Below are 26,497 nucleotides of genomic sequence, written 5' to 3' on the forward strand. Positions count from 1 at the left end.
AGTGGCCTGGTTTACCTCATCCACAGAAGCTCAGTTAGCTTTTGATCAACTAAAATTGGCATTCATCTCAGCATCAATTTATGCAGATCCTACTAAACCATTTACGATTGAGGCAGATGCCTCAAATTTTGCCACAGGTGCAATACTATCTCAATACATGGGCACCCGCAACCAACTCCACCCCGTACCTTTTATTCTCAGAAGCTAACCCTGGTGGGAAAAAAATTATGATATTTGGGATAAGGGACTATTGGTTATTAAGGCAACTTTCAAGGAATGATGATACCTCTAGAAGCAGTCCAGTTCCTGCCAGGGGCGGCTCTAGGTATTTTGCCGCCCTAAGCACGGCAGGCAGGTTGCCTTCAGTGGCTTGCCTGCGGGAGGTCCCCAGTCCCGCGGATTCGGCAGCACGCCTGCGGGAGGTCCGCCAAAGCCGCGGGACCAGCAGACCCTCCACAGGCATGCCGCCGAAGGCAACCTGCCTGCCGCCCTCACGGCGACCAGCAGAGTGCTCCCTGTGGCTTGCCGCCCCAGGCACGCGCTTGGTGTGCTGGTGCTTGAAGCTGCCCCTCGTTCCTGCTCAAAGTTCTGCCAGACCACCAGAACTTGGAATACCTATGGATTGCTAGACATTTTAACCATTGCCAGATCCACCGGTCTCTCTTCTTTTCTCACTTTGTCTCTGTTGTAAGTTATCACCTGGTGACAAAAAACGGGAAGATAGATGCCATCTCCCACAAAGACAATATCTCAAAGCAGGCAATGAGTTCTCTACCACCATGTTCAAGGTGTCCAGCTTTGTCAACAAGATGACTGACAGCAGTCTGACTTTCTCCATCTACTCCCTGCCCTCCAGCGACACATTCACAACCCAGATCCGACAGGCTCTTGTGGAAGTAGAGAAAGAACTGACAGGGATTTGAAGGGTATTTCAATGCAAACAGTCCCCTCTGTGAGCAATTGTCACGCTAAACTGTAACCCTAATAACGCGAGATTTGTAGAAGCAAGGATTGTGTGAGGCGAGTGGGAAAGAACTGTGTGAGAAGTTGCTGCAGTCTTGAGTTAGATAAGTATGGAATGTAGACTATAGTTTAAATTGGTGAGAAAAATAAGATATCAGGATGACCTATGTATAAACAAAATGCAGCTGTTGCACATTATTGTTTGTAACAAAGGGTATAAATGCTTCCTGTTTCTCTCTCTTTCTCCACACAATTGCTAGAGATAATAAAGTATCTGACTTGCTGCACCCAACCAAAGGAGTGAGAACTCTGTTTTTCTCCAATACCCTGAACAATGTGGGTACCCAACCTGAGTCAGAGTTCTGACTACAAAATTGCCTCCTCTACCACAAGAGTTGTATTTCTATTCTGGAGGGATAAGTTAGTTCAGGTATTGAAACTATGCCACAATTTGCTGCCTGCAGGGCATTTTAGCCAATTCAAGACCTGAGATCCAGTTTCAAGGAGCTTCTGCTAGCCAAGACAACAAGCTTTCATCAAGAATTATATAAGGTCCTGAGACCTCTGTACCCATACCAAAAACCCATGATCAAGACCCTTAGGTCTCCTCCCGTCTTTGCCCACACCTCTGCAGGCTTGGTCTACTATATCAGTGGACTTCACTGTAAACTGCCACACTCCCAAGGGACACCCAATAATCCCAGTTGTCACTGACCTCCTAACAAGAAGAGAGCTCCTCAATCCATTCTATACTGTTCCTACTGCATGGGAGATGTCTTGGCTCTTCATTTGAAAACATCTTCTGCTACCACAGGTTACCAATGGGTATTATATCAGACCAGAGTCCCCAGTTCAGCTCCTGATTTTGTCAGGAATTTCTCAGACTCCTTGGCATCAAGTCTCTCACCTTGTCTACCTATCACCCAGAGTAATGGGCAAATGGAAAGGGTCAATCAAATCTTGAAGCAGCATCTTCACTGCTTCCTGAGTTACCACCAATGCTACTGGCTTCCCCTGCTGTGCTACGCAAAATAGTACATACTTTGCAAATTAGGGCTTTCACCCCTGCTTCCATCCACACTTACTTGTGAGTTTCCCAGTACGGCAGCTGCTGCAGATTCGGCCTCCCACCTAACTTTCAGCTCAAAGAACACCTGCAGTCCCCTAAAAAAAACCCAGACCAAGATGGTCAAGCTGCTGCTAATTTGGATGTAGGAGGAGAAGATTGGGTTCTCTGCCCAGAACCTTAAATTGAGCTGATCTACCAAACTAGACTACCAATATCTGAGTCTTTCAAGATTATAGAAAAGATGAACCCAGTGACCTTCAGGTTACAGCTGCCCAAGTCCTTGAAGATCCACTCATCCTTGACATCTCACTTTTAGAGCCTTACACCAGGAGCCCATACCCAAACTGCTCTAATCTGCCATCCATAAAGTCTGCAGACAAGAGGAGTATTTTGTCCGTCGAATCCTCAACTCTCAGCAAGTTAGGGAAAGGCTCCAGTACCTGGTGGACTGGAGAGGCTACTGGCTGGACAAGCAGTCTTGGTAACTGGCAGAGAACATCCAAACCCCCGACTTATTGTGAGAGTTTCACTGAAAGTACCCAGAAAAAAAAACAGGCCCCACATAGGTGCCCTTGAGGCAGGGTCACTGTCAGGAATCAGGATCTGCAGCAGAGCCAGTCTTTGGTCAACCTAACAAGCACAGCTGACCTGTACTAGGCTGCCTGACGGGGACAACAGAGGCTGTCTGAGCTGTAGTGGAGTGAGTTCTAATGACGGTAGATGCATTTAGCCTGGTTGAATCATAACATGTCCCTACACAGTTAGAGACCCACTTCAGACAATCTGAGATAATAGAAGTTGCGCCTTTACCCTATTAGCAAAGGCCACAAATAATCTATGTTTCTCTGAACGATTATGTCTATGTAAAAAGACAGTGCCATTACTGCATCAAGTGTGCAGAGTTTAACTTCATCTGTGTTGACTGAGACTTGTGGAAGAAAAATGGAAGTCAGATAAATTGGTTCCTCTGGAATTCTGAATCAACTCTAGGCAGGAACTTGGGACAAGACCTGAGAGTACCTACGGCTTTATGAAATACTGTAGAAGGGGACGTGCCCTGAGATCCTGAAACTCCTCTACCTTGTGATGTGATGTAATGGCTACTAAAAAGGCAATATTCACTGATAGGTGGTATAGGGAACAGGTTGCAAAGGGAAGAAGGGGAGGCCCCCCCATCAACCTTGTTAATAATATACTGAAGTCCTGTCATGGAGTCTGCTACTCACTACTAGGCCTTGTGGCTTATCTGGGGATTAGTTCTCAACCAGTCTGACACCACCTGCTTCAGTTGCTTGCCCCATGATCTCTCTCTCGCTCGCTCTCTGTGTGGACTCAATTGCTCCTTCTTCATGACTTGGCCCTCTAGTTATAGTTTTCCTCTTTTAGGGTATCAAAGTCCCTCTGGACTAACTGTCTGAATCAGTCTTTAGCACATTCTGGGCAGTGGAGCTACCTCCCCAGTAGCTGGCAGGGGAACATGGGTCAGCCCACTACTCCAGGTTCCAGTGCAGGGGCCTGATGTCTAGCAACCATAGTATGTAATCTGTCCTGGAACTGAAAAGGACCATCCCCTCAAATTGCAGATCTTCAGTGGTTGCTTGGACCTCTTTGGGGATGCCCAATGCCTGCACCCAGTACTCTCAGCATTGTGATAGCCATGGCTGTGGACTGGGTGGCCATGTTCAACTCATCCATGGTTGCCTGTAATGCCACTTTGCCTATCATCTGCCCTTCTCTCACTTCATCCTTCAGTTCAACACTGTAGTCCTGCAGTAACTTGGAAAGGAATGGGAGTCACACTTTCCCACACCAAGAAGCTGTATTTCATTAATAACACCTTTTAATTTGCCATGGGGAACTGCAAGAAGGCCAAAGAATATGCCTTTCAACTGAAAAGTTTCTTTGGATTCTTGTCCTTTGGCAGGCCTTATTTTCTCTTGTAAACACCAATAAGAGTGACCTTGGGATAGTGTGTGCACAGAACTGATTGAGCCCCTTCAGTGGTACTTAATACCACTTTTCAACCTACTATGAAGTCAGAGGGAGTGAGGCTCAGGTATTCCAAAGCACTTGCAGAGTACAAACTGTCATTAATAGGTAAGGCAATTATTGTGGACAGTATGTAACTCAAATTTCAAATAGTTTATGGATATTCTTTTGGATTATGTTTGTTTTGACAGCCCAGGTATCTGCAACTTCAGACAAGAGTTCCTGGAATACCCAAAAGTCATCCACTGTTGGCACCAGGGCCAGATCGATAGCCTCAACAGGTGAGGAAGAGAATTCCCTGGGCACTGAGGGAAATTAGAGCGTCTTCCTAGCCTGCCCTGTTGGCTCTCCCTCCTGCTCTTCCAATTCCAGTGAGGAAGTGACAACAGATAGCAAGATCTCCTTCTCCCCCTCGTGGAGGCTTTTACCACAGAGAGAGACTCCAGGGCTGATGCAACAGCAGGCCCCATGGGCAATACAGCCATGCAGGCCTCTCGTATTGATACTGTCTAGGTTGTGGGTGGTCCATTCACTACCGCCTTGCAGAGGGCCAGGTACTGATTGTCCTTTGGGTATCTCCTGGGGTATCATTCCAGTTTCTCTGAGGAGGACTTGCTGTTGCAGCCAGGAGAGAAAAAGGAGATAATCTTCTTCAGGAATGGTGGTGCCATTAGGTGCGGGTCCAGCAAGGATGGTGCTGGTACAAGTACCAGGGTCAGTACTAGTACCAATATTGGTGCTTGGGCTGATGTGGGAGACAAAGTGAAAGTGAAACCATCTAACCTTGGTGCCTGAAGTGATTTCTTAGTCAGTGTCACGGTCGGGGCTTGAAGGTATCTCAGTGCCAAAGCTGATATAGGGGCCAAAGTCTCTCTGGCTTTCTTTGATATTGGTGCCCTACCACTGTCTCTGGAACGCCTCAGTAATATGTCTTTGGACTTGGAGTCCTCCTTCCAGGGAACCCATGATTTTCACTGCTGTAAATGAGCTTCAAGCACTCTGTATTGGATTCAAAGTGTCCTGGGCTTCTCTCTTCCAGTGTCAGTGCAGAGGTCAGTACTGATGTTTTCCTATTCGATAGCTTTTTTATGTCGATTCCAATCAGGTGTGCGCGCGCACGTGCACAGTAGCTGGAAGATTTTTCCCTTAGCAGCCGCCGTAGGGTCGGCTTGGGCACCCCTGGAGTTGCACCTTCATGGCACCCAATGTAGAGCTCTGCCAACCCGCCACTCCCTTAGTTCCTTCTCACCGCCAGTGACAGTTGCTGGAACTTCCCTGGCTCTTGCTCCAGCGAGTGGCTTAGCAGCTCCACTCTCATTGTATTATTCTTGTTTAGTCAGTTAGTTTAGTTTGTTACCTAGTTAATTAGTCCTAAGTTCCGTTACAAGGGTTTTCCCGCCTGCTTCCCACTTTCCTTGCCACCTGGGGCATGCCGTGATCCCTGGGTTTCAAGACCTGCAAGGACTGAGTGAAATGCATGCCAAAGAGTGACCCCCGCACATCTTGTCTATGATGTCTGGACAAAGGTCACCAAAAAGACAGCTGTAAAATCTGTCAGGAATTCCAACCAAGAACCCTGAGAGCAAGCAGCAGCTTAAAATCCTCCTCATGGGGGCAGCTCTTCAACCACAGTCGGATCCCACTCCCAGGGATCCTAGCACCAGCACATTGTCTTCGGTGTGGAGCACACCAGCGCCCTCTTCAGGGGACCAGGCACCAAAGAAAGATGTGCCCAAGGAGCCTCGGCACTGTCATGGAGTGTCTTGAGGACACTCCAGCCTTCAGTATGGGTCCCAGTCACCAGTGTAGAAAAAGGAGAGGGTTGAAAGGGGTCGATCCCCAATACCTAGGCCCAGAGACCAGCCATCAGTGGCACCATAATCGGGCCCCAACTTTGAGACGCAAGGGGTGGCCATGTTGACTCCTGCCGAGGTGAGGCAGTCAAGTCCGGGCCAATCATGTTCACCGAACCCCTCTGAGAGCCTGCTGTTTCTGTCCAGTCCTGAAGCGTTTGGGGCAGTGCAGGACCTCCTCAGCCTCACTGCACTGTTCTTGCCGCCCACGCAGAAGACGTTGGCATTGCAGGCTCCATCTCATCCTGTGCAGTCTAAGGAAAATCCAGCTATAACAACATGCTGTTCCCCGTTGCCAACCACAGATGCCAGAGCCTCCATCCAGGGAGCAAAGTCCCTGGACTCCTGACGCTCCACATCAAGAGGTGCAGCACCACCTTGGTCCTCATTTTCCGAGGCTTCCAAGTCAGACTTGTACCGCTTCAACTATAGCGGGAGCAGAAGGTCATTCCTCCAGGCACCACCACAGAAGGTCCCGACCGAGGCACTGGGCCCCTCAATGGCAGAACTCAGCTCAGTTGCCCTTCTGGACTACATGGGCTTTCCACCAAGCCCAGGTTGGAGTCAAGGCTCTCGCTTGAGTGCCACTTCAGTTGTGTCTGCTACGTTTGTCTCACCACGGCTGAGCAGCTACTTCCGGTGTCAATGCTGGCATCTGAGTCAACATTGCCAACACTGGCACCAACAGCAGCAGCACTTCGGCAGTGCGCTCGGCTCCAGGGGCTCAGGTCACAACGTCAACAGCACCTTCAGCACTGACTGTGGCACTGGTCCCTGAAGGCACCAACACTGCCATCAACACTGCCTTAACCAATGTAGATGACCATCATGGCGCAGACACACTACCTAACTGTGCCTCTGGCACCGACCTGGGGGGTGGTGTCGACGATGGTGTGCTTCTCGACACCAAGACCGGACCAGCCCATCACTGTCCCCACTGGCTCACGTGATTCCTCCGGCGGGGATGGAATGGAACAACCACCTCCCTTAGTGGCCTCCTCATCTTACCCAGATGAGGCACTTGCAGGCTCTACCATTGCCTTAGCCCTGGAAGACTCCAGGATGTTGCAGCAGTTGCTCTGCCGGGTCGCACGGGGTCTGAGCATTAAGGCAGAAGAAATTACAGATGATGCAGACTCTGTGGTAGACATCCTGCCCCCTTTGGGCCATTCCCATATTGTCTTACCGCTAATTAAGACCCTGGACATGAACAACACATCTTGAAGAACAGTTACGAGAACGTGAGTAACCGTTCTTTTGCAGTCCTGGAGTTCCCATCAGTGCGAAGACTTCTGATGCCAGTGTCAACTTTCTTCCAACTCCTCCCTCCTGGAATCAGAAGTGTGCGGGTTGCCAGGGTACTTGCAGAAAAGAGCCTCCTTGGTTCCTGACAGGACATTTCTTCTCATGGATTTTTAAATATAATATATGTAATGTAAAAACTCATAAGAACATTAAAATGGTGATACTGGGTCAGAACAATGGTCTATCTAGCCCAGTACCCTGTGTTCCGACACTGGCCAGTGCCAGATGTTTTTAGAAGGAATTAACAAAGCAGGATAATTATGGAGTAATCCATTCCCTGTCACCCAGTCCCAGCTTCTAGCAGTCAGAGAGAGGTTTAGCAACACCTGGAACATGGCATTGCATCTCTGACCATCTTGGCTGATAGTTATTGATGGGCCTATCCTCCATGAACTTATCTAATTCTTTTTTGAACCTGATTATACTTCTAACCTTCACAAAATCCCCTAGCAATGAGTTCCACAGGTTGAGTGTGCATTGTGTGAAGAAGTACGTCCTTATATTTATTTTAAGCCTCCTGTATATTTCATTGCATGCACAATAATTTCTGTAAGTCACTAATCAGGATATTCAAGCGCATTATATCAATAAGATATTTCTAAGAAAAAAAAAGTCATCCTTTCTACAGACCTCTCTGATTTGAAGAATATCCTTCATCTCTTTTTCTCTCTTTTGTAATTTCTCAATAGTGATCTCAAGATGTTTCTTTTCAGATAAAAGTCCTTGAACTTGTTCCTGTTTAAGAACATTGAGCTCAAAATTTACAAAATTAGGGCTTGGACATATAAAGAATAAGCTTAATTGGCTAAATTCAACCCTAGTATATGTGAGCATATTTTTAATATCATTTCTAATTACACAATCAAATGTAGGACCATAAGTAACATCATGTAATAAATACATACACATTGCAGCCACATTAGACTATATTAATAATTTGGGGAATCTATCTATGTACAATTTATTAATTCTAGTTGATATTATAAAGTTGTTCTTATGAAACTGTTGTATCATGGAACGTGGATGTGGAATCCACTATTTTCTGCCAGACCAGGAGCAATAGTCAATCATAAAACCTTAAACTATTGCCTATTAAGGTGGAAACAACTTGGGCCAATAGGCTGGGAGAAGCTAGTCCCTCCATCTCCTCTCCAGAGAAGGAGAGTGGAAAATCCCCAGCAGCAAAGGAACCAGGTATTATTGGCTGGCCATATAACATGAGTGACAGGCTCATTGAGACAAACAGGAAACCTTGACAGCAGTGAGGAAGAAATGGACATGTCTTCACTGGGAAGGGGGAGGAGCTGGGAGGGTCCAGTTTTTGTCTAAATCTGCCTCCCTCTCAAGCCATTAAGTAAAGAGTAAGTGTTTTTGAATCCTGTGCAAAATCTGATGGTTTTCACTATCACATGCCCCTGAAGGGTTAAACACAGAAGGCTAACACATTCAATAGGATTCTAGGGAACAAGCAAGAGCTGCTGGGGAGGCTTGCATGAGATGGCATTAGTTTCAGGAGATATACATTTGGACCATAGCATCCCAACTGCCAAGAGTTGTCAGACACAATCTGCACTTGGAGTATATGCCTAAATGCCCAAAGCCAGGGACAATGCTAACCACCACCCAGCCCCAGCAAGCTAAGGGCATGTGGGATTCAGTATTTGCATCCCCTCACTGCAATCTGTCGAGTACCTAGCAGGGGAAGCTTAACCAGATCTGTAACAAGGAGTCAGTGCTGGCCAAATCTAGGATTCACAGGGCCTGTAGTTGGCCATAGGGTGACCAGATAGCAAGTGTGAAAAATCAGGACACTTTGAGAGGGCTTGGGGCTGTGTGTATAGCAGCATATATAAGACAAACCCCTAATATCAGGACGGTCCCGATAATATTGGGAAGTCTGTTCACCCTAGTTGGCCCCTCAGTCTGTTCTAAGGGGAAGAACCCTCCCCATTTGATTGAATGATGTGGGATAAAATTTCAGTGAAGGAATTGTGGCAACTGGGACCCTAAATCCTTTTTATAGCTTCAGATCCCTGATGGTTTTGTCTATAAATGAGCACCTGTACTGCCCCAACAGGCACTGTTATCTACAGTTTGCCACCCTCTGTGGGCTGGGCGTGCGCATCACTATAAATGAGAATCTTATGTACAGGCAATTCTCAAAGAAAAGCATCTTCACTGGGGGGGGGGAATAGACAAAAATTAGCTATAAAACTTTTAAAATAGCTAATTAAAGAGGTAACATAAATAAATTAAAATTTTAAGTACAATTAACAAGAAAATCCACATGGTCTAACCTTAAACTCTGAGTGGTCAGAGTCCTTAATTTCTCTCTCTTTTATTAATATCATTTTTTCTGATTGTTCACACACTAGCTGCTGCTCCAAATCTTTTTGAAGTTTTACTGACCTCTCCTAAATAGTAAAGAAAAATGTTTCAAAATGTGTCTTTTAAAATGTATCAGTAAGCTAGGAAGATTTATTAAGTATATGGGTTGTTTTCAGTCATATTTTTACACAACAAAGACATACATACTACTCCCTCTTCCTCATCTCACCTCCACTCAATGTCAATGCTGGAAGTGCCTCCCAGCCCAAGCCTGGGTAAACCCCACAGATGACGGAACGGAAAGAGGACCATGAAATCCACTATGAACCATACTATGTAAATCTAATAAAAATGAAGAGTACTCAGATAATACAGTGATAGGCACTAGTATAAGACTCTACTGGATTTAAGGAATTTATACTGCCAGAGTCACAGGTGACTGGCCCCTTTTAAGAGGGGATGTGGCCAGCTCCACCAATGCCCTCATTAATTAGCTCCTTCCCAGCCTGACACATGGGCCTTGCAAAAGAGCTGAGGGCTGGCAGGCAAGGCAGGAGGCCAGGTACTCCGGGGGAACTAGCCTGGGGGAGTGTTCTGTACTAGAGAGACTCAAAAGTAGCCCAGAAAGCAGCAGAAAAGAGGGTTCAGAAAATAAGCTGAAGAGAAGCCCACAAAGGGCAGAAAAAAACATTTTGTTTGTATCGACTTTTTAATAGGACTTTTGCTACCCCAGAAGGTGGTGTTTGTGACTTGACCAAAGAACCAAGCCACATCTCCAGCACCAACTTGTGTATGTGGAGTTTATTAAAGAGGCTCTGAAGACGAGGGAAACAGAGGCAGAGTACTACAGAGCTCCCCCGGGCAGGCAAGGGGTGTTGCAGAGCAGGCACACTCTGTTAGAGGGTCAGCACCAGCTTCTGAAGGTACTTCCCTAGAGGGAAATTTCTAGTACATGTCATTTTCTTCCATAATGATACACTGGGGAAAAGTTTGGTAGAACTGCAATTCCTTGTTATGCCTGACATAAAGGAAAAAATAGTACCTCGTAGGGAGAAAATGTAATTCCACTGAAAAGGGTCTGTAAGCACCCACAAAAGGCTCACACACTTCCCACAACCCCACACCATGTCTGTAAAAACGTGAAAAGTATATAGGATACCCTAGTGTGAGTACTTTGATGAAAGACTGTCTATGCTTCAAGCTGGAAGGTGTAAATTCCAGCTTGAGAAGGCATACACACGTTAGCTCTGATCACACTAAAATGCTAAAAATAAGAGGGTAGCCGTGGCAATGCAAGCAGCTAGTTGACTCGAATATATACCTGGCCTCTTGGACAGGTAAGTAGGTGAAGTGGCTAGCCCCACCAACTGCTCATGCCACTGCAGCTACACTCTATTTGTAGAACATTAGCTTGATCAGAAAAAGCACAAGTACATCTCGTGTTGAAATTTATACCTTCCAGCTCAAAGTGTAGACATGTTCTTTGTTAAACATAATATTCTCAATATTCTATAGCACTTGTTGTGTGAAGTTAGAAGTTTAACAATCCATAGTGAACAGCAAAATAGATAGGTTTCAGTGGTAGCCATGTTAGTCTGTATCAGCAAAAAAAACGAGGAGTCCTTGTGGCACCGTAGAGGCTAACAAATTTATTTGGGCATAATTTATTTGGACAGTTGCTCTAAAAGAGCTTACATTCTAGTTTTACAAACTAAAAGTTACAGAAAAAACAGACCACAGTGGGGATCCCAGAAGGTGGCATTCAATAATTTTTTTTAATTATTATTGGAATTCATTTCACACTTCATATCAGAGGAGTTCAACAGGGGTAGGAGTTTGCAAACATCATGGAAGAAATGAGTATTTAAAAAGGCATCTGAATGAAGACAGGGTGAATGCTTGGCATACCAAGACTAGGTTATCCCATCCATAGGAGATGGCATGCGAAAGGATGGAAGTGAAGAAGAAAATGAATAGCGCATCAAGGCTCATTTCATAGCCATACACGGGAAGCAAACATAAGAGATGAAGTCCAAGACATAGGCTGTGGTGGAGTTGTGGAAGGCCCAGGCAAAGAGGTAGTAGTATTCAGGGACTCCAAAAGAGATGAGTGAAATAGTCTAAATGATCAATTAGAAAATTAAGTTTAGTGGCAGCTTTTGAATAGATTGGAGATGGTTGATATGGGTCTCTAGGAAGCCTCTGGAAGGGACGCTGGACCCCAAACGAAAAATAAATGTCTTTAGACCAGTGGTTCTTAACCTGGAGTACACACACCCCCTGGGGGTGCGAGATGCCCCTTCTGGGGGTGTGAGACATTCCAGATTTTTTTAGAAGGTAAATCATCGAACACACACATTAAGCATAGGCACATAAGTACAACTACTTTGTTTCATCAAACCTATGTATATTCAAACTTTTTAACATCGTGCATTTTTAATGATTGCTGCGTTAAATTTCAATTGCAAAATTAAAATGAATATAAAATTCTCTCTTTCATTCCATAGTTACGATATATCTAGGTTTAAAGAACTGACCTACTTCAACACTTTTTGATAAACAGTGCGAGAACATATTTTTGAGAACCAAAGGGGTGCAGGCTGCAGTAGAGGTTAAGAACCACTGCTTTAGACTATTAACATCTAGGACAATTTATATTTACCAAGGCTTCTGTCAGATCTTCAAGTTGTGTTTCTTTGTCACTTTTTAGTTTGGCCATCTCTTCTACAGCAAATACAATGTAAAGATTTAATACAAAATGGATACAATTTTATATATTAATATATTATCAACATTGTTTTTCCCCCTCAAAAGCTTTTTAGGCCCCAATTCAGTAAAGTACTTAATTTTGTACAAATGAGTAGCTTTACTGACTTCACTGGCACTGCACGTGCTCAAAATTCCAAAATGTACTGAAGTATCTTGCTGAATCAGGGCCAAACATATTGCCTTTTATTTTTAGTTTCAAGTCATGTATGAAAATTAATTTATATTTTAATCACTGAATATATTTTTCTACGGAGTTAAAGAAGACATTGGCCCAAATCCAGAAATCTTGACTCAAGGCTATATTCTGCTCTAAATTATATCTTGGTAACATGACTTAATTGAAAGCTGAGCTGGACAAATACTTCAAAAAAGTATTAGTGAACATACATTTCAATAAAAATTAAATCATTCACTTCAGTGGTATTCACAACCCTACTTATGTTTTCCACACACACATCTATAAGTGAATTATTGTTTGCAAGAATGTACAGAGAAAGCTAGTTTTAGAATACTTATGCAAATGTCTGCTTGCACAAAGATTTGGACCATAAGTGTTCATGCACATGGCTATCCTGAAATCTCACGGATTTTCCTCCTCCTGTTTAATAAAAGTTGCAGCTATTCAATCAGGAAGTAAATTCCGTAGTACTGTTTTTTAGTCACCAATCACACGCCACAAATAATGATTGCTAATATTCAAGACAAACAGTTCAAAAAATGCCTTTTGGCAGAAATATTTTTGCGTTAAGGAAATTAAGAATTTCTTTATAAGAATATGAAAGTAATGAAAATCTTAGGGCCAGCATTCTGGATCAATTCAAATTCTGCTTTGCAAGGGATCTAGGAAAAGGAGAAAAGGTAGTTTATGTTGTCATCTTTCTACTTCCTCCGTCTTGGAACTGATCCTCAGTATAATTTAGAACAGTCTAAAAAAGACAGGCATTCATCAACATTACACTACCAGAGGATCTCCCTTACATTGATCATATACATACTACATCATGAATCAAAATACAAGACACTGGAGCGGGTATTATACAGATAACACCAACCTTCTCAGATAACTAATACTGATATTTTAACCTGTACCCAGCTCTTGCAAAACAACTTATTCTTTTTTCAGCAAATCTTACCCAGTTCAACAGACTTATTTTGGAGCTCTGAGGCAAGTATTTCTGACTCTTCTTCAAGATGCTTCAATCTATTTAAAAGCATAATTAAAAAACAGTATTTTTCCATGTAGGATTTAAACTAGAAAAGTAAGTCATATTTCTATTGGAAATACAATGCGTCTTTCTGCCTGCTAACAAGCAGATAGGTAAATATACTATGCATACAGACAAGTAAGCTCTGAGAAATTTAAGTAAACATTCTTTCAACATGTTGCTTGAATAGCAGGCATAATAAAATTAGTTAAAAAAATTAGTTAAAAATAAATTGATAAAAAGATATATTCCCAAAATTCAAATTTTTTTAAAGTAAATGTTACATTTTTTCAAAAAAATCATGTCCAGATTTACCCTTAATTAGACCACTATGAATCTGAGGTAACCATAGAAAAGTCAGTGCAGTTACTCCAGATTTACACCAATTTATGTGAGAGTCAGTTTCTACTAGTGATATGACATTATAGCGCAATGTAGTCAATCTCCTGAAAAACTCCATTACAAGAATTGCATAGAATACCCACTTTATAGATCAAATTCTAGTTTTGCTGAGATTAATTTTGATTACCATCAATTACTTCTTACAAAAAACCCCAAACATTTTAATGACAAATTAAATGAAAGAACATTAAGTAGCACTAAATAGTAATACTATTATATACCCACTCAATGTCCATATCACTACATTTATTATTATTGAATACTTCTATTACAGTACTGCCTAAAGGTTCCAATTGAGATTAGGGCCACATTGTGCTAAACACAACATACACACAGTAAGAGAAATAACCAGTCCTAAAAAGCTAACTATTCAGGAAAAAAAAAAAACCCAAAGGATGTGAGAAATTAAGGATGATACTTTACAGGTAGAAAACTGAGGCACAGAGATTAGGTAGTTCACTCAAGGCCACACAGAAAGCTCTACAGAAGAGCTAGGAACTGACCACTGTTTAGTGCCTTAAATCGCAAGATCATCCTTTCACTCTAAATGTAAAACTCTTTTTAACCTATTTTGTTCTCTTTTCAGCAACTCTTTCAAATTCGAAACAGCAATTTCAAATTCTTCAACTACTGAGGCATGCAAAGCCCTAGTTTCTTTAAGTTCTTCCATTTGTGCTTCTTTTTCTACAGTGACTTCAATTAAGGTTTTCATTGCAGTCCGTAATTCGGTTTCTAAACTCTTCTGAACAGTCTAAATGGAAAGAAGTGTAAAAAAATAAAATTTGTTGTAAATATGTGTAAGACGTAACCCTCCATATTCTTAATGGAAATATGGTTATGATATGGGTATGAGATATCTGAAATGTACTTTATACAAGATGGCTCATGTAAGATCTCATTGGGAAGGTTATGATCATCTGAATGTGTTTATTCAATTCGTATGTATGTATCATTTTTGTATCTGAAGCTGGGAATATTGACCATGTCTCTGTATTTCAAATATGCTCCGTTGGATGAGGCCAAATAATGTCAGTGACTTATTGAAGACAATGAACACAGGCATAAGGATTACCCCAGGAACTGTGTGCAATAGAAACCTCTCAGAGATAATTCTACACAATGGGAACTGTTTGACCCAGGTCACAGCAAAAAGCTTTCCAGCAAGTGGGGGGAAGATATAAAAGAGGGACAATGACAACATGAGTAGCCTCACTCTCCCTACAACAATACACCTGAAAACACCTGAGGAACAAAGACTGAACTGTGGGAAGTGCTGGTCCCAGGCTGGAAGGATTTTTAGCCTGTGTAAGAAAACCTGGGAAAGCCAAGGCAACTTGTGCCTTAAGAATCTGCCAGCCTGTTTATCACTCAGGGTGAGAATTTGCTAATTTGTATCCTACATATCTAATGTGTTAAGCTCAGTTTGCAGCTTTTGTTTATTTACTAACATAATCTGTTTTGTTCTGTTTGCTATCTCTTTAACCACTTAAAATCTACCTTTTGTAGTTAATAAACTTATTTAGTTTATTATTAAACCCAGTTTATGTAATTTCTAAGGGGGGGAAGAAGTCGTGCACATCTCTCTTCACATTGAAGAAGAGGGCAGATTTTTATGAACTTGCACTGTGCAGATTTTTCTATACAGTGCAAGACAGTATTATTTTGGGTTTATCTCCCAAAAGGGGTGTGCACGTGAGTGCTGGGGGAATCCTCTCGCACAGAGTTGACTTCAGTCTGGCTGTAGCTGGGTATGGCTCTACCTCTGTGTGTGTGCTGCAATAGGCCGGGGAACCTAATTCAGCAAAACAGGGAGTGGGAACCCAGGCTGGTGGAGAAGGAGAGGCTCAGTGAAATCCTAGTACATCAGGTGGCATCCCAGAAGGGGGGTCCAACTCATCACAATTAATAGCAAGCAATTACAATTCAGGGCTTGGATGAAAAGTACTGACGATTGCTTGTACAAATTACACATTCACCTTATTTATATTACATTTTGATTTGTAAAAAAAAAAAAGTTAGAGCATGTCATACCTCTGTTTTTTGCAGCAAAACTTTAGCTTCTTCCAGTTCTCCCATCAAATGTTCCTGTTTGCTCTGTGATTCTTTTAACATTTCTTTTTGTTGTTCTAAATGACAATTGTTACAGATAAGATTTACACTAATGTTTCTAAACATTATGTCATGTACCAAACAATAAATTTGATTGTACTCTACAATAATTTGTACAATATATGCCACTTAAATAATTTATCTATCTCAACGATTTAGGAGAGAGACATGAGACAGCACTGCATATATATCACTTTTCATGATGTAAATATAAAATACAGGGAGTACTGTACTTTATATATGTTTTATTTATAAAATTTAATTAAATGTACCCATCCTAGGCACAAGGTATAAAAAAACTAAACTATAAAACTTCAAACCCTCCAAAATAAATATTAATTATTCCTCACCTACCCAATGAATTAGGATTCTCCCCACAATTTTACAAAGTGAAGGAAACAGAAATAACTTAATTACTGATAAAATTATATAATTTTATGTGTCAAAATCACTGAAAACATACCGCTATTTTTAAGAAGTATTTAATTTAATTAAAAATGGCTGATTAACAGTTAAGAAGACTGAAGTCCTTTCTTTGTCCTCTGCAAGCTTCACTCAAAAACTCATTGACATGTCTCAACCATGAAATGGAAGGCCCCTTCTAGAAGCAGTTCAAGTTCCTACTCCATTCAGTCCTTTGCCTTTTGACTGCCTACAAGGATGTCAACTCTAATGTCACCTGTAATAGTATTTTTTGGAGATGTGGAAACATGTCCAATAGAAAAGAGTAAAACCACCATTTATTTCATTGGCTGCTGAACAACTGTCGGAAACTAACAACTTTCAGTAACCAGCGTGACCTAGAGTGGTCTACACACAAAAACTGTACCCTTTTAGCTATACTGGGATAGTTAAAATGGAACTCCTCCCACAGTGTGAACACAGTTATACAAGTATAACTTATTCCCTTATAGGAATAAGCTATATTAGTATAACAGTGTCCACACTAGCAGTAAAAATAATAATAATTAATACTAATTACACCCCCAAAACAAATTATTCCATTGGTACAAAAACTAAGCATTCATTATACCACTACAAAAACTGCTGGCATATTGAGACAAAAACAGCCTACCATGCTGAACAACACTGTGTCTCAATTTTCTTGTCCTCTCTCATCAATCTGTCTGTATCCATCTGTTGTCTCATTTTATACTTAGATTATGAACTTTTGGGAGCAGGGACTATCTTTTCTTTTGTTTGTACAGCACCTAGCACAATGGGTTTCTGGTCCATGACTGGGGCTCTTAGGCAATACAATAATAAATAATTGTAGACCAGACCCTAGAGATGAAAGTTTGAACATACTGTTATGGCATAAGGTGCTAATTGTTTGTCCATTAGGTTGTCACTGATCTATAAGCACTCAGACACTGGTTAAAGAGACTGTGTGGATTAAAGCACTGGTCTGGCATTTACAGCTTTGACACTCCTTTGTACTAAGAAGCAGGTGAACAATGCCAAGGCTCATTTTTCCAGGCCATGTGGTCTCAGTGAGTAGCCTTGGACTAAGGGTTTCACAGGTGTAATGTGCAGGTGCTGAGGGTGGGAAAAAAGGACACAGGATGTGTTTAAAAGCAGCTGGGTTTGTTAGCAATTTGAGATTTTCCCTAGGGTGAGAGGAGAGCAAGACAACTGCTTCTTAGGACTGAGACAGGGGCACCTTACCTGAGGTTTCTACAAAAGTTATCTGCTTAGCCGATGTTTGTTACCAACTCTATTCAAGGAAAACAGCACTTGTGTATATTTTGTAAACAAACAAATCACACTAACAAAATACTCAATTCCATTTCACCCAATTTCTGCTTCAAAACAGGAAAGTGATCTGCAAGGCCCCAAATTCTACCAGTGCTCAGCAAAAGAATAACACCACCATGATCAATCTCTAGCTTTTCTGTCTCTTGCGCTATTACAAATAATGCCATTTGGATTATAGCAATTAAAATTCTTACCTGTTGCTTCTTCTAAATCAATAATCTTATCCCTTGATTCTTGCAACTGAACTGTGATGTCTCTCATTTTATTGTCTTTTTCACCACTTTGCACGGTCAAAACTGATAGCTAATGAAGTGAAGAGCAATTACACTATATAAATAACAAAGTCTAGAAAAGACTAATTTCATATTATTTTCACATTTGTACATTATACATAGGATTAGGATTTCATTACATAACTGTAGAAAAATGAATACTGCTCAAGAAAAAATAGGGAGGCATTAACCAAATGTCCACACAAAAAAAAAGGTGCTTCAGTCTAGAGACAGCAGATATGCCATCAAAACTAGAGTGTAAGTTCCAACAGGATGGAGGTGTAGAAACTTATATTTAGGGAGAACGGAGTATCCATTCAGACTCTCAAGTAGTCTCCTGCTGTCATTTCCCACACTTATACCAGTGCCAGGTCAGACTGCTTGACACTCCTCAGATCCATTCTCCCCATGAACCAATAGGTCCAACTTCTGACCCTTCTCAGATTAAAAAAATAAAACCTCCTTTCCACACTATTGATTACACTCCTAATACCACCACCGCAAGTTTCCACAAGCTGCCCACCTTCCTTGGCTCCCTCAATATCATGACAACATCCTATTCCCTCTGCTAGTCTCAGTATTTCTCTAGTCAGTCCCTGGTCTGATCTGTTTCCTGAACCTTCCTCCCAGCTTTTGCATCATTGTCCTTCCCCCATCTCTTCTTCAACAGCAGATGTGGAATGAACCTTGCTCAAATATGAGGACTGTCAGAACTCAGTACTTCTTTTTATGGTGCTTTGTGGAGAAAAAAAATAATGGCATAACTCCCATTAACATTTTAATTCAAACAACACAAAGCAAGAAGCACACAATTTAAATATCACTTATAATAATAATTTGCATCCTTCAAAAGTACAAAATCTTTTACAAACAAAGCACCTTTTAAAGAACTATTTTGGTTTTTCTGCACTCCAACTAAATTAGTCAACAACAACAAAAATCAGTCAAAATTAGTTGAAATTTTTGCTCCATATAATGCAAATTATATTTCCAAATAAAAATGTACAAATTGGACTTTACACTAAACAAACCTGCTTTTCCTTGACATTTATTTCCATTTTGTATTCTTTTTCAAGCTGTTCTACTTTTTCTGCTGCTTCTTTTACTTCAGAAATAAAATGTAAATACTTAGTACTTAAACTAAATATACTTCAAGAAATCATATATAATTGTCATTTTAAAATATATGTATATTTGTATGGCTTTTTCATTATAGAAATACTGCTGAGGTTATGTTTGAAACTATGAACCATTCAGATAAAATATTTTTTGCACTCTCTCTTCACATTTATTCCAGTATTATGTGAAATGGGAAGTCAATGAGAATTTCATGTATAGAAATGATGCAAGGCTGGGACTTAAGTGTAAATAAGCAAATAATGAGCCCAATTTTTTTGCTGATATAAACCAGTGCAGCTTCCTCATATATCAAGAAGGTAACTACAGAAAACAAGCAGTGCCATTGTGGGCTGGGCTCCATAATAAGAAAAAAAAACAGTGTCTGCAAGATGCTTATGGTGATATGTACTAATACAAAACCCTAAAACAGAAGTAAAACAAGAACAAAGCTGACAAGCAGCAGCACAGACAGCTGCAGCAGCACAGGAGACAGCAAACAGAGCTGTAAACAGGGAAGGTTCGAGGGGAAGACTAAGAGAGGAAGGCGGAGGAATAGACAGGTTAGTGAAGGGAGTGTCTGGTGTTCTGGCAGTGTTTTGGTGCTCATTGGGGGTTTGTTTTGCTGTGGGTGGTGGTGTTTTGGTTTGGCTTGTGTTTCACGGACTAACAAGATTTATGTGAGAAGGCTATGACAGATACAGAGGCAGCAGTGGTAGTGACCCAAGCAGCGGAAGACACAATGAAGATGACTGGATGTGGAAGCTGCAGCATATACATGATCCTGGAGGGGGTACATGAAAAGAGCTTTGTCTGCATGAAGTGACACCTGATAGAGCTGATGGAAGAAAAGATCCGAAAACTGGAGATGCAAGTGGGAACTCTGGCTGAGTTTATAAGGGGGTTCGAGCAGATGATGGAGCAAAGACATGAGGAGGCTGAAGGGAAAAGCTCGGACATGCAGATGGAAGCAGGACCAAAGAACTCTGAGGAGAGACTGCTGGGTGAGGAAAGTGGAAGTGGACGCATGTGACTAAGAGAACCAGGTAGAGGAAAAGACAGGCTAGTGAAGGAGAAATAGAGCTCAGGAACTGGTTTGCAGAGTTGGAAAATGAAGAAGAGGCACAGCAGGTGGTCACTGAAGGTGAGAGGGCAAGGAAGAAGAGAAGAGCAGCTAGTCCTATAGGAAGAGGGAAGAGCCAATGGAGATAACACCAAATATGAGCCCCAGGAGGATACGGGATGGGTTGCGGAGGATTGGCAGGGAGAATAGGAATCGAGAGGACTTGCAACCAGAGGGAACAGGGGATAGACCAAAGACTTGCACCATCACCAGGAAAAGCAGGTCTACATGATTGGGGACTCCTTACTGAGACTAGACACGCCTGTAATCAGAGCTGATCCAGAGAACACAAGGGTCTGCCAGGTGCTAAGATACAGGATGTGGACCTGAGGCTGAAGACGATCCTAATGGGAGCAGGAAAGAATCCACTGATTGCCCTTCATATGGGAACAAATGATACGGCTAGATTCTCACTGGAACGTTATCAAGGGAGACTAGACTAGGCTGGGGAAGACACTTAAGGAAATTGAGGCTCAGGTAATCTTCAGTAGGATTCTGCTGGTTCCTAGAGAAGGGCAAAGGTGTGACAAGATTATGATGATCAACAGATGGCTCAGGCAGTGGTGCTATAAAGAGGGCTTTGAGATGTATGGCCACTGTGTGGCATTCATGGACAGAGGACTGTTCCTCAGTATGGACTTCACTTGAGTAAGGAGGGAAATAGACATCTAGGATGGAGGCTGGCACAGCTGATTAAGAGAGCTTTAAACGAGGAATTTGGGGGAGATGTCCAGGTAATCTCCAAGCCGGATTTTAACATTGAGAGGGAAGAAAACGAAGTAAGAAAGGATACAGCCGTGGGTAAGAGAATGGACATAAGGAGGAAGGGTAGTGTAGATACCAGTTTAATAGGTGATACTGGCGGTAGAATGTATCTGCTTATCGGGTAAAGAATGTGAGCAAGGCCAAACAGTAAAAATTAAGATGTTTGTATACCAATGTGAGGAGCCTAGGTTAAAAAAAAAATGGAGGAACTAAAGTTACTGGTGCAGGAAGTGAAACCAGATATTATAGGGATAACAGAAACACAGTGGAATAGTAGTCATGATGGGAGTACAGGTATTGAAAGGTATGTGCAGTTTAGGAAAGACAGAAAAAAAAGGCAAAGATGGTAGAGTAGCATTGTACATAAATGATGAGGTAGACTGTAAAGAAATAAGAAGGGATGGAATGGATAAGACAGAGTCTGTTTGGGCAAAAAATCACATTGGGGAAGAAAGCTAATACAGCATCCCCTGAGATAGTACTTGGGGTGTGCTATAGACCGCTGGGATCTGATCTGGATATGGATAAAGATCTCTTTAATGTTTTTAATGAAGTAAACACCAATGGGAATTGCGTGACCATGGGAGACTAACTTCCCAGATATAGACTGGAGGACAAGTGCTAATAATAAGAACAGATTTTCCTGGATGCGATAACTGATCGATTCCTTCATCAAGTAGTTGCTGAACCAAGAGGGGATGTGTGGCAAGGCGATGACTCACTGGCATGGCGCCTCCTGCTGGTCGCCCTGGAATTAGCTCTTCCAGCCCAAAGCGCCCTCTGCAGGCCGGTGCCTTGCCTGCCACTGGCCCCCGTGTCCCTCCTGGACCCCGGTGCCCCTCTATGTCAGGGTTCGGCCCCAGCAGTAAGCCACAATCTAGGTCTCCTCACCCAGTGGAACCCTCAACCCTCTATCCCCATCTTGCCTCAGTGGCTACTGCCAGTCACCATCTAGCCCCCGCTCACTGGGGCAGACTGCAGTCTGTAAACCACTCATCATCGGCAATGGGGGTTAGGACCTGCTGCCTTTGCCAATCTCTGGGCTGGCCTTCTGCAGCCCCAGTACCTTTTCATAGGCCCTTTTCAAGGCCTGCTGCCTGAGGTTTTATTAGGCAGGAGCGCCCCAGTTCCCTCTGCCCTTCCCCAGCACTGATCCACCTCAGGTACCCTTCTCAGCTTGCAGTCAGGCAGGTTCTTGTCTCTCAGAAGCCAGAGAGAGAGACTCCCTTTTTGAGTTCCTGGCTCACAGCCCTTTTATAGGGCCAGTTGCGGCCTGATTGGGGTGTGGCCCCATATGTGGCTGTTTCTCCAATCAGCCTAGCTTTTTGCATCTGTAGCCCTCTCCAGGGCTGCTTTCATCCTGTTCTGTAGGAGTGGGGCAGCTGCCCCACTACAGGATGCCATTTTAAGATTTGGTTTTGGTGAGTTGTGAGGACCTCACAGAAGAAATGGTTGTAGGGGACAACCTTGGTTTGAGCAATCATGAGCTAATTCAGTTCAAACTAAATAGAATGATAAACAAAAATAGGTCTGTGACTAGGGGGTTTTGATTTCAAAAGGGTTAACTTTAAAAAAATAAGGACATTAGTTAGGGAAGTGGATTGGACTGAAAAACTTGTGGATCTAAAGGCGGAGGAGACCTGGAAATACTTCAAGTCAAAGTTGCAGAAACTATCAGAAGTCTGCATCCCAAGAAAGGGGAAAACACTCATAGGCAGGAGTTGTAGACTAAACTGGATGAGCAAGCATCTCAGAGAGGTGATTAAGAAAAAGAAAAAGCCTACAAGGAGTGGAAGATGGGAGGGATCAGCAAGGAAAGCTACCTTATTGAGGTCAGAACATGTAGGGACAAAGTGAAAAAGGCCAAAAGCCATGGGGAGTTGGACCTTGCAAAGGGACTTAAAACCAATAATAAAGGGTTCTATTGCCATATAAATAAGAAGAAAAAAAGAAAGAAGTGGGACCATTAAACACTGAGGATGGAGTGGAGATTAAGGATAATCTAGGCATGACCCAATATCTAAACAAATATTTTGCCTCAGTCTTTAATGAGGCTAATGAGGAGCGTAGGGATAATGATAGGATGACAAATGACGATATGGAGGTAGATATTACCACATCCGAGGTAGAAGCCAAACTCGAACAGTTTAATGGGATTAAATCGGGGGGCCTAGATAATCTTCATCCAAGAATATTAAAGGAACTGGCACATGAAATTGCAAGCCCATTAGCAAGAAGTTTTAATGAATCTGTAAACTCAGGGATTGTACCGTATGAATGGAGAATTGCTAACATAGTTCCTGTTTTTAACAAAGTTAAAAAGGGTGATCCGGGTAACTACAGGCCTGTTAATTTGACATCTGTAGTATGCAAGGTCTTGGGAAAAATTTTAAAGGCGAAAGTATTTAAAGACATTGAGGTCAATGGTAGTTGGGACAAAATACAACATGGTTTTACAAAAGGTAGATCATGCCAAACCAACCTGATCTCCTTCTTTAAGAAGGTAACAGATCTTTTAGACAAAGGAAACACAGTGGATCTAATTTACCTCAATCTGATATAGTTCCACATGGGGAATTATTAGCTAAATTGGAAAAGAACGGGGATCAATATGAAAACTGAAAGGTGGATAAGGAACTGGTTAAAGGAGAGACTACAACAGGTCATACTGAAAGGTGAACTGTCAGGCTGGAGGGAGGTTACTAGTGGAGTTTTGCTAGATTCTAAACATCTTGGACTGACCAGAGACACTGGATTTATGGCTTATCACAACAATCTGTAACCTACTTACCCCCCAGTAACTGGGGTGGTGTTAATAGGCACTTCGCCTTCAATGGTCCCTTGAGATGTGTGTTAACTTCTTACGCTAAACAATCTGTCACCGCTTGTATTTAGCTAAACCTGTGACTCTGAGTACACTTCTCAGACCTGAAGAGGAGCTCTGTGCAGCTTGAAAGCTTGTCTCTATCACCAACAGAATAAAAGATTACCTTACGCACCCTCTCTCTCAGGTGAATAAATGTTATTTTCAAGCTTTTAGAGCAGTGTTTCTCAACCTGCAGCCCGCTTGCGGACCAATCAGCACAGAGCTGCAGCCCATGCGACAGCCTCAGGGCCACAGAGGTAGTACTGGATGTGGCCCACAATGGTAAATAGGTTGGGAACCACTGTTTTAGAGTATTACAAGTATACAGGTTCCAAACCTACTCCCACTAAATTAAAGGGAGTTTTGCCATTAACTTTAAGGGGAGTAAGATTAAGCCAAATGAGTACAAAGAATGGATGAGAATCTCTTTTATGCCCCTTTTTAGAATCTAGTTGACCTTCTTCAGGAATTGTTGCCATATTGCAGAACCAAGTTTTGCTGTAATAAAGACATCTGCTCCCCATATTACCACATAAGCATGTCCTATAATCATGCTTAACAGTGTGCCTATAATTCATTGGTTCTAATAAATCCCATCACTCCTGCCAAAAGTGCATGTTATTCTATCTCCAAGGATCAAAGAGATTGTTACATATACAAAGTACATTATGAGTTTTGTAAACGTTAGGTAGAATTCTCACATTTAAAACACATTTCCAATCTGGAGTTCTCAGCTTGCCCACGAAGTTCTTCAAAAGCCAATATCATTTTCTAAAAAATAAAACATAGCAATAAATGTTCACAGACAAATGGATTTCCTATAATGAAAAAGGAATGTACATACCATTTAAAGATATGCAGTATTATAAGCCAATGGCAATGTTTCCAGATTAAAAAGTACATTGTTAAAACAGAGTTACAGTTGACAGTTATTCATTTAAATCAATATTATTAGAACACTGTAATTATTTTAAAAAACTAGAAATTCAAGTAATTCCATACTTAGATGGTAAGTTCTTTAGAGCAGGGACCTCTTTTTGCTAGCTATTTGGACAGTACTTAACATAATGGAGCCCTGGTGCACAACATGGGGTGCCTACGTGCTATCACAGTACAAATAATAAATAAAAGTCAAAGGTTAAAAAGACAAACATTTAACTTAACTATTTTAATATCAAATTCTCTACCCCAGATAAAAATGCCTCTCCCTTGTCATTGACAAATATTCAAAATTCTCACTACATCCCCACTGAACTTCAGAAAAAACTGAAGGTCAAATGTACTTTGAAAGACTCTACTAATGGTTTTACAATTACTTTGTTTAAAATACCGAAGTCCAGACAAAAAATGGTGCAAAAGAGCTTAATACCTCCCTAATCTTCCACACTTACTCATGTGTTCCTCCACAAAACATATTAAGGGTTTGTCTACACTATTGCTTAAGTTGATGTAACTTAGTCGTTCAGAGATGTGAAAAAGCCACCCTCGAGGGACGTAATCTCCATCGCCTTAAAGTGCCATATACACCATGCAATGTCAGCGGGAGACACTCTCCCGCCAACATAGCTTCCACCTCTCGCTGAGGTGGAGTAATTATGACGACAGGAGAGCGCATAGTGCAGAAGTGTAGACCAGCCTTAAGACTAAATTTTCACTCTACTTACTACGCTGTACTTAAAACTGGTGTATATTTTCAATTCCTATGTCATAATATAATTGTATTGCACCTTATAATGTTCATAAGCATGTTTTGTATGAACAAGTATATATTTTTCAAATAAAGTTCTTTAGGTTAAAAAAAACACCATCACCCGAATAGAACAAACTCTTATAATTATGTTCTTAAAAAAGACTTGGGCACTTGGCACCAGTAGCTGCCCAAGTGACAATGGAAGGGAATGCTGGGGAGACTGTGGGAATTTTTGTTTTATTTTTATGAGCAATCTATGTGACTCAGTTTTACTTTGTATTGTTACCCACTAGGTGCAAAGAGGTTAACTTCTCCCCAGGACACAGGAAGCGAGACATAAGTGAATGTCACCCTTGAGAGACAATGGGAGACCCAATGACTGAAAATTAACTTTTAACTGTCTGGGAGACAAGGAAGGCTGCATCTATAAGGAGCAACTAGAATGGTTTTTAAGACTTGCTGCTGCCCAGAGGAGCGAGACAGGGTCAGAGAGAGTGACACTAGGATAGATTTGAGGATGACATGGAACAGTGCACAGTTGTTTTCTGCCAATATAGACTCTGTTAAGTTTTCCATGATGATCTAAGGATTCTCAAATACAGTGTTCCAATTGACTAATAAATGCCGGCTTGTTATGAAAAGGCTACCTTCTGTCACTGCAAATACTGGTTATATTGCTCCCTAAAGTAGTGGAAGTTTCTAAAAGGAGTCTGCACTTGTTCAGACTTGCTGTAGAGCCACAGAGAAAAATCAAGAGTGCTGGCACCTAACGGCCCAGCCTCAGAGTTGTACAACTGTGGGTCTTACCTTGTAAAAAGCAAAGGGCTTGGCACAACATAGGTATACTCCAAAGAAACTGTATAAAGGCTGGGCTATGAGGATCCAGGGGTTTGGGTCCTCAGTTCTGGCAGGTCT

At 42.0% G+C, this 26,497-nt stretch overlaps 1 protein-coding gene across 1 annotated transcript in view; it reads right to left on the minus strand.

Annotated features, from left to right (window-relative positions):
* The window catches only part of SYCP1 (synaptonemal complex protein 1), a 65,716-nt gene that overhangs the window by 31,229 nt on the left and 7,990 nt on the right, over positions 1–26,497 (minus strand). The window contains exons 8-16 of the mRNA XM_050954274.1: positions 24,594–24,663; positions 19,054–19,127; positions 17,945–18,053; positions 15,915–16,009; positions 14,450–14,634; positions 13,410–13,477; positions 12,170–12,231; positions 9,477–9,593; positions 7,810–7,914 (exon numbers count right to left, since the gene is read on the minus strand). Of these exons, the coding sequence (XP_050810231.1) occupies positions 7,810–7,914; positions 9,477–9,593; positions 12,170–12,231; positions 13,410–13,477; positions 14,450–14,634; positions 15,915–16,009; positions 17,945–18,053; positions 19,054–19,127; positions 24,594–24,663 (885 nt within the window). The remainder of the gene's footprint in view (positions 1–7,809; positions 7,915–9,476; positions 9,594–12,169; positions 12,232–13,409; positions 13,478–14,449; positions 14,635–15,914; positions 16,010–17,944; positions 18,054–19,053; positions 19,128–24,593; positions 24,664–26,497) is intronic.

The sequence above is a fragment of the Gopherus flavomarginatus genome, chromosome 5 (genome assembly GCF_025201925.1).
Source record: "Gopherus flavomarginatus isolate rGopFla2 chromosome 5, rGopFla2.mat.asm, whole genome shotgun sequence".
Classification (NCBI taxonomy): Eukaryota; Metazoa; Chordata; order Testudines; family Testudinidae; genus Gopherus; species Gopherus flavomarginatus.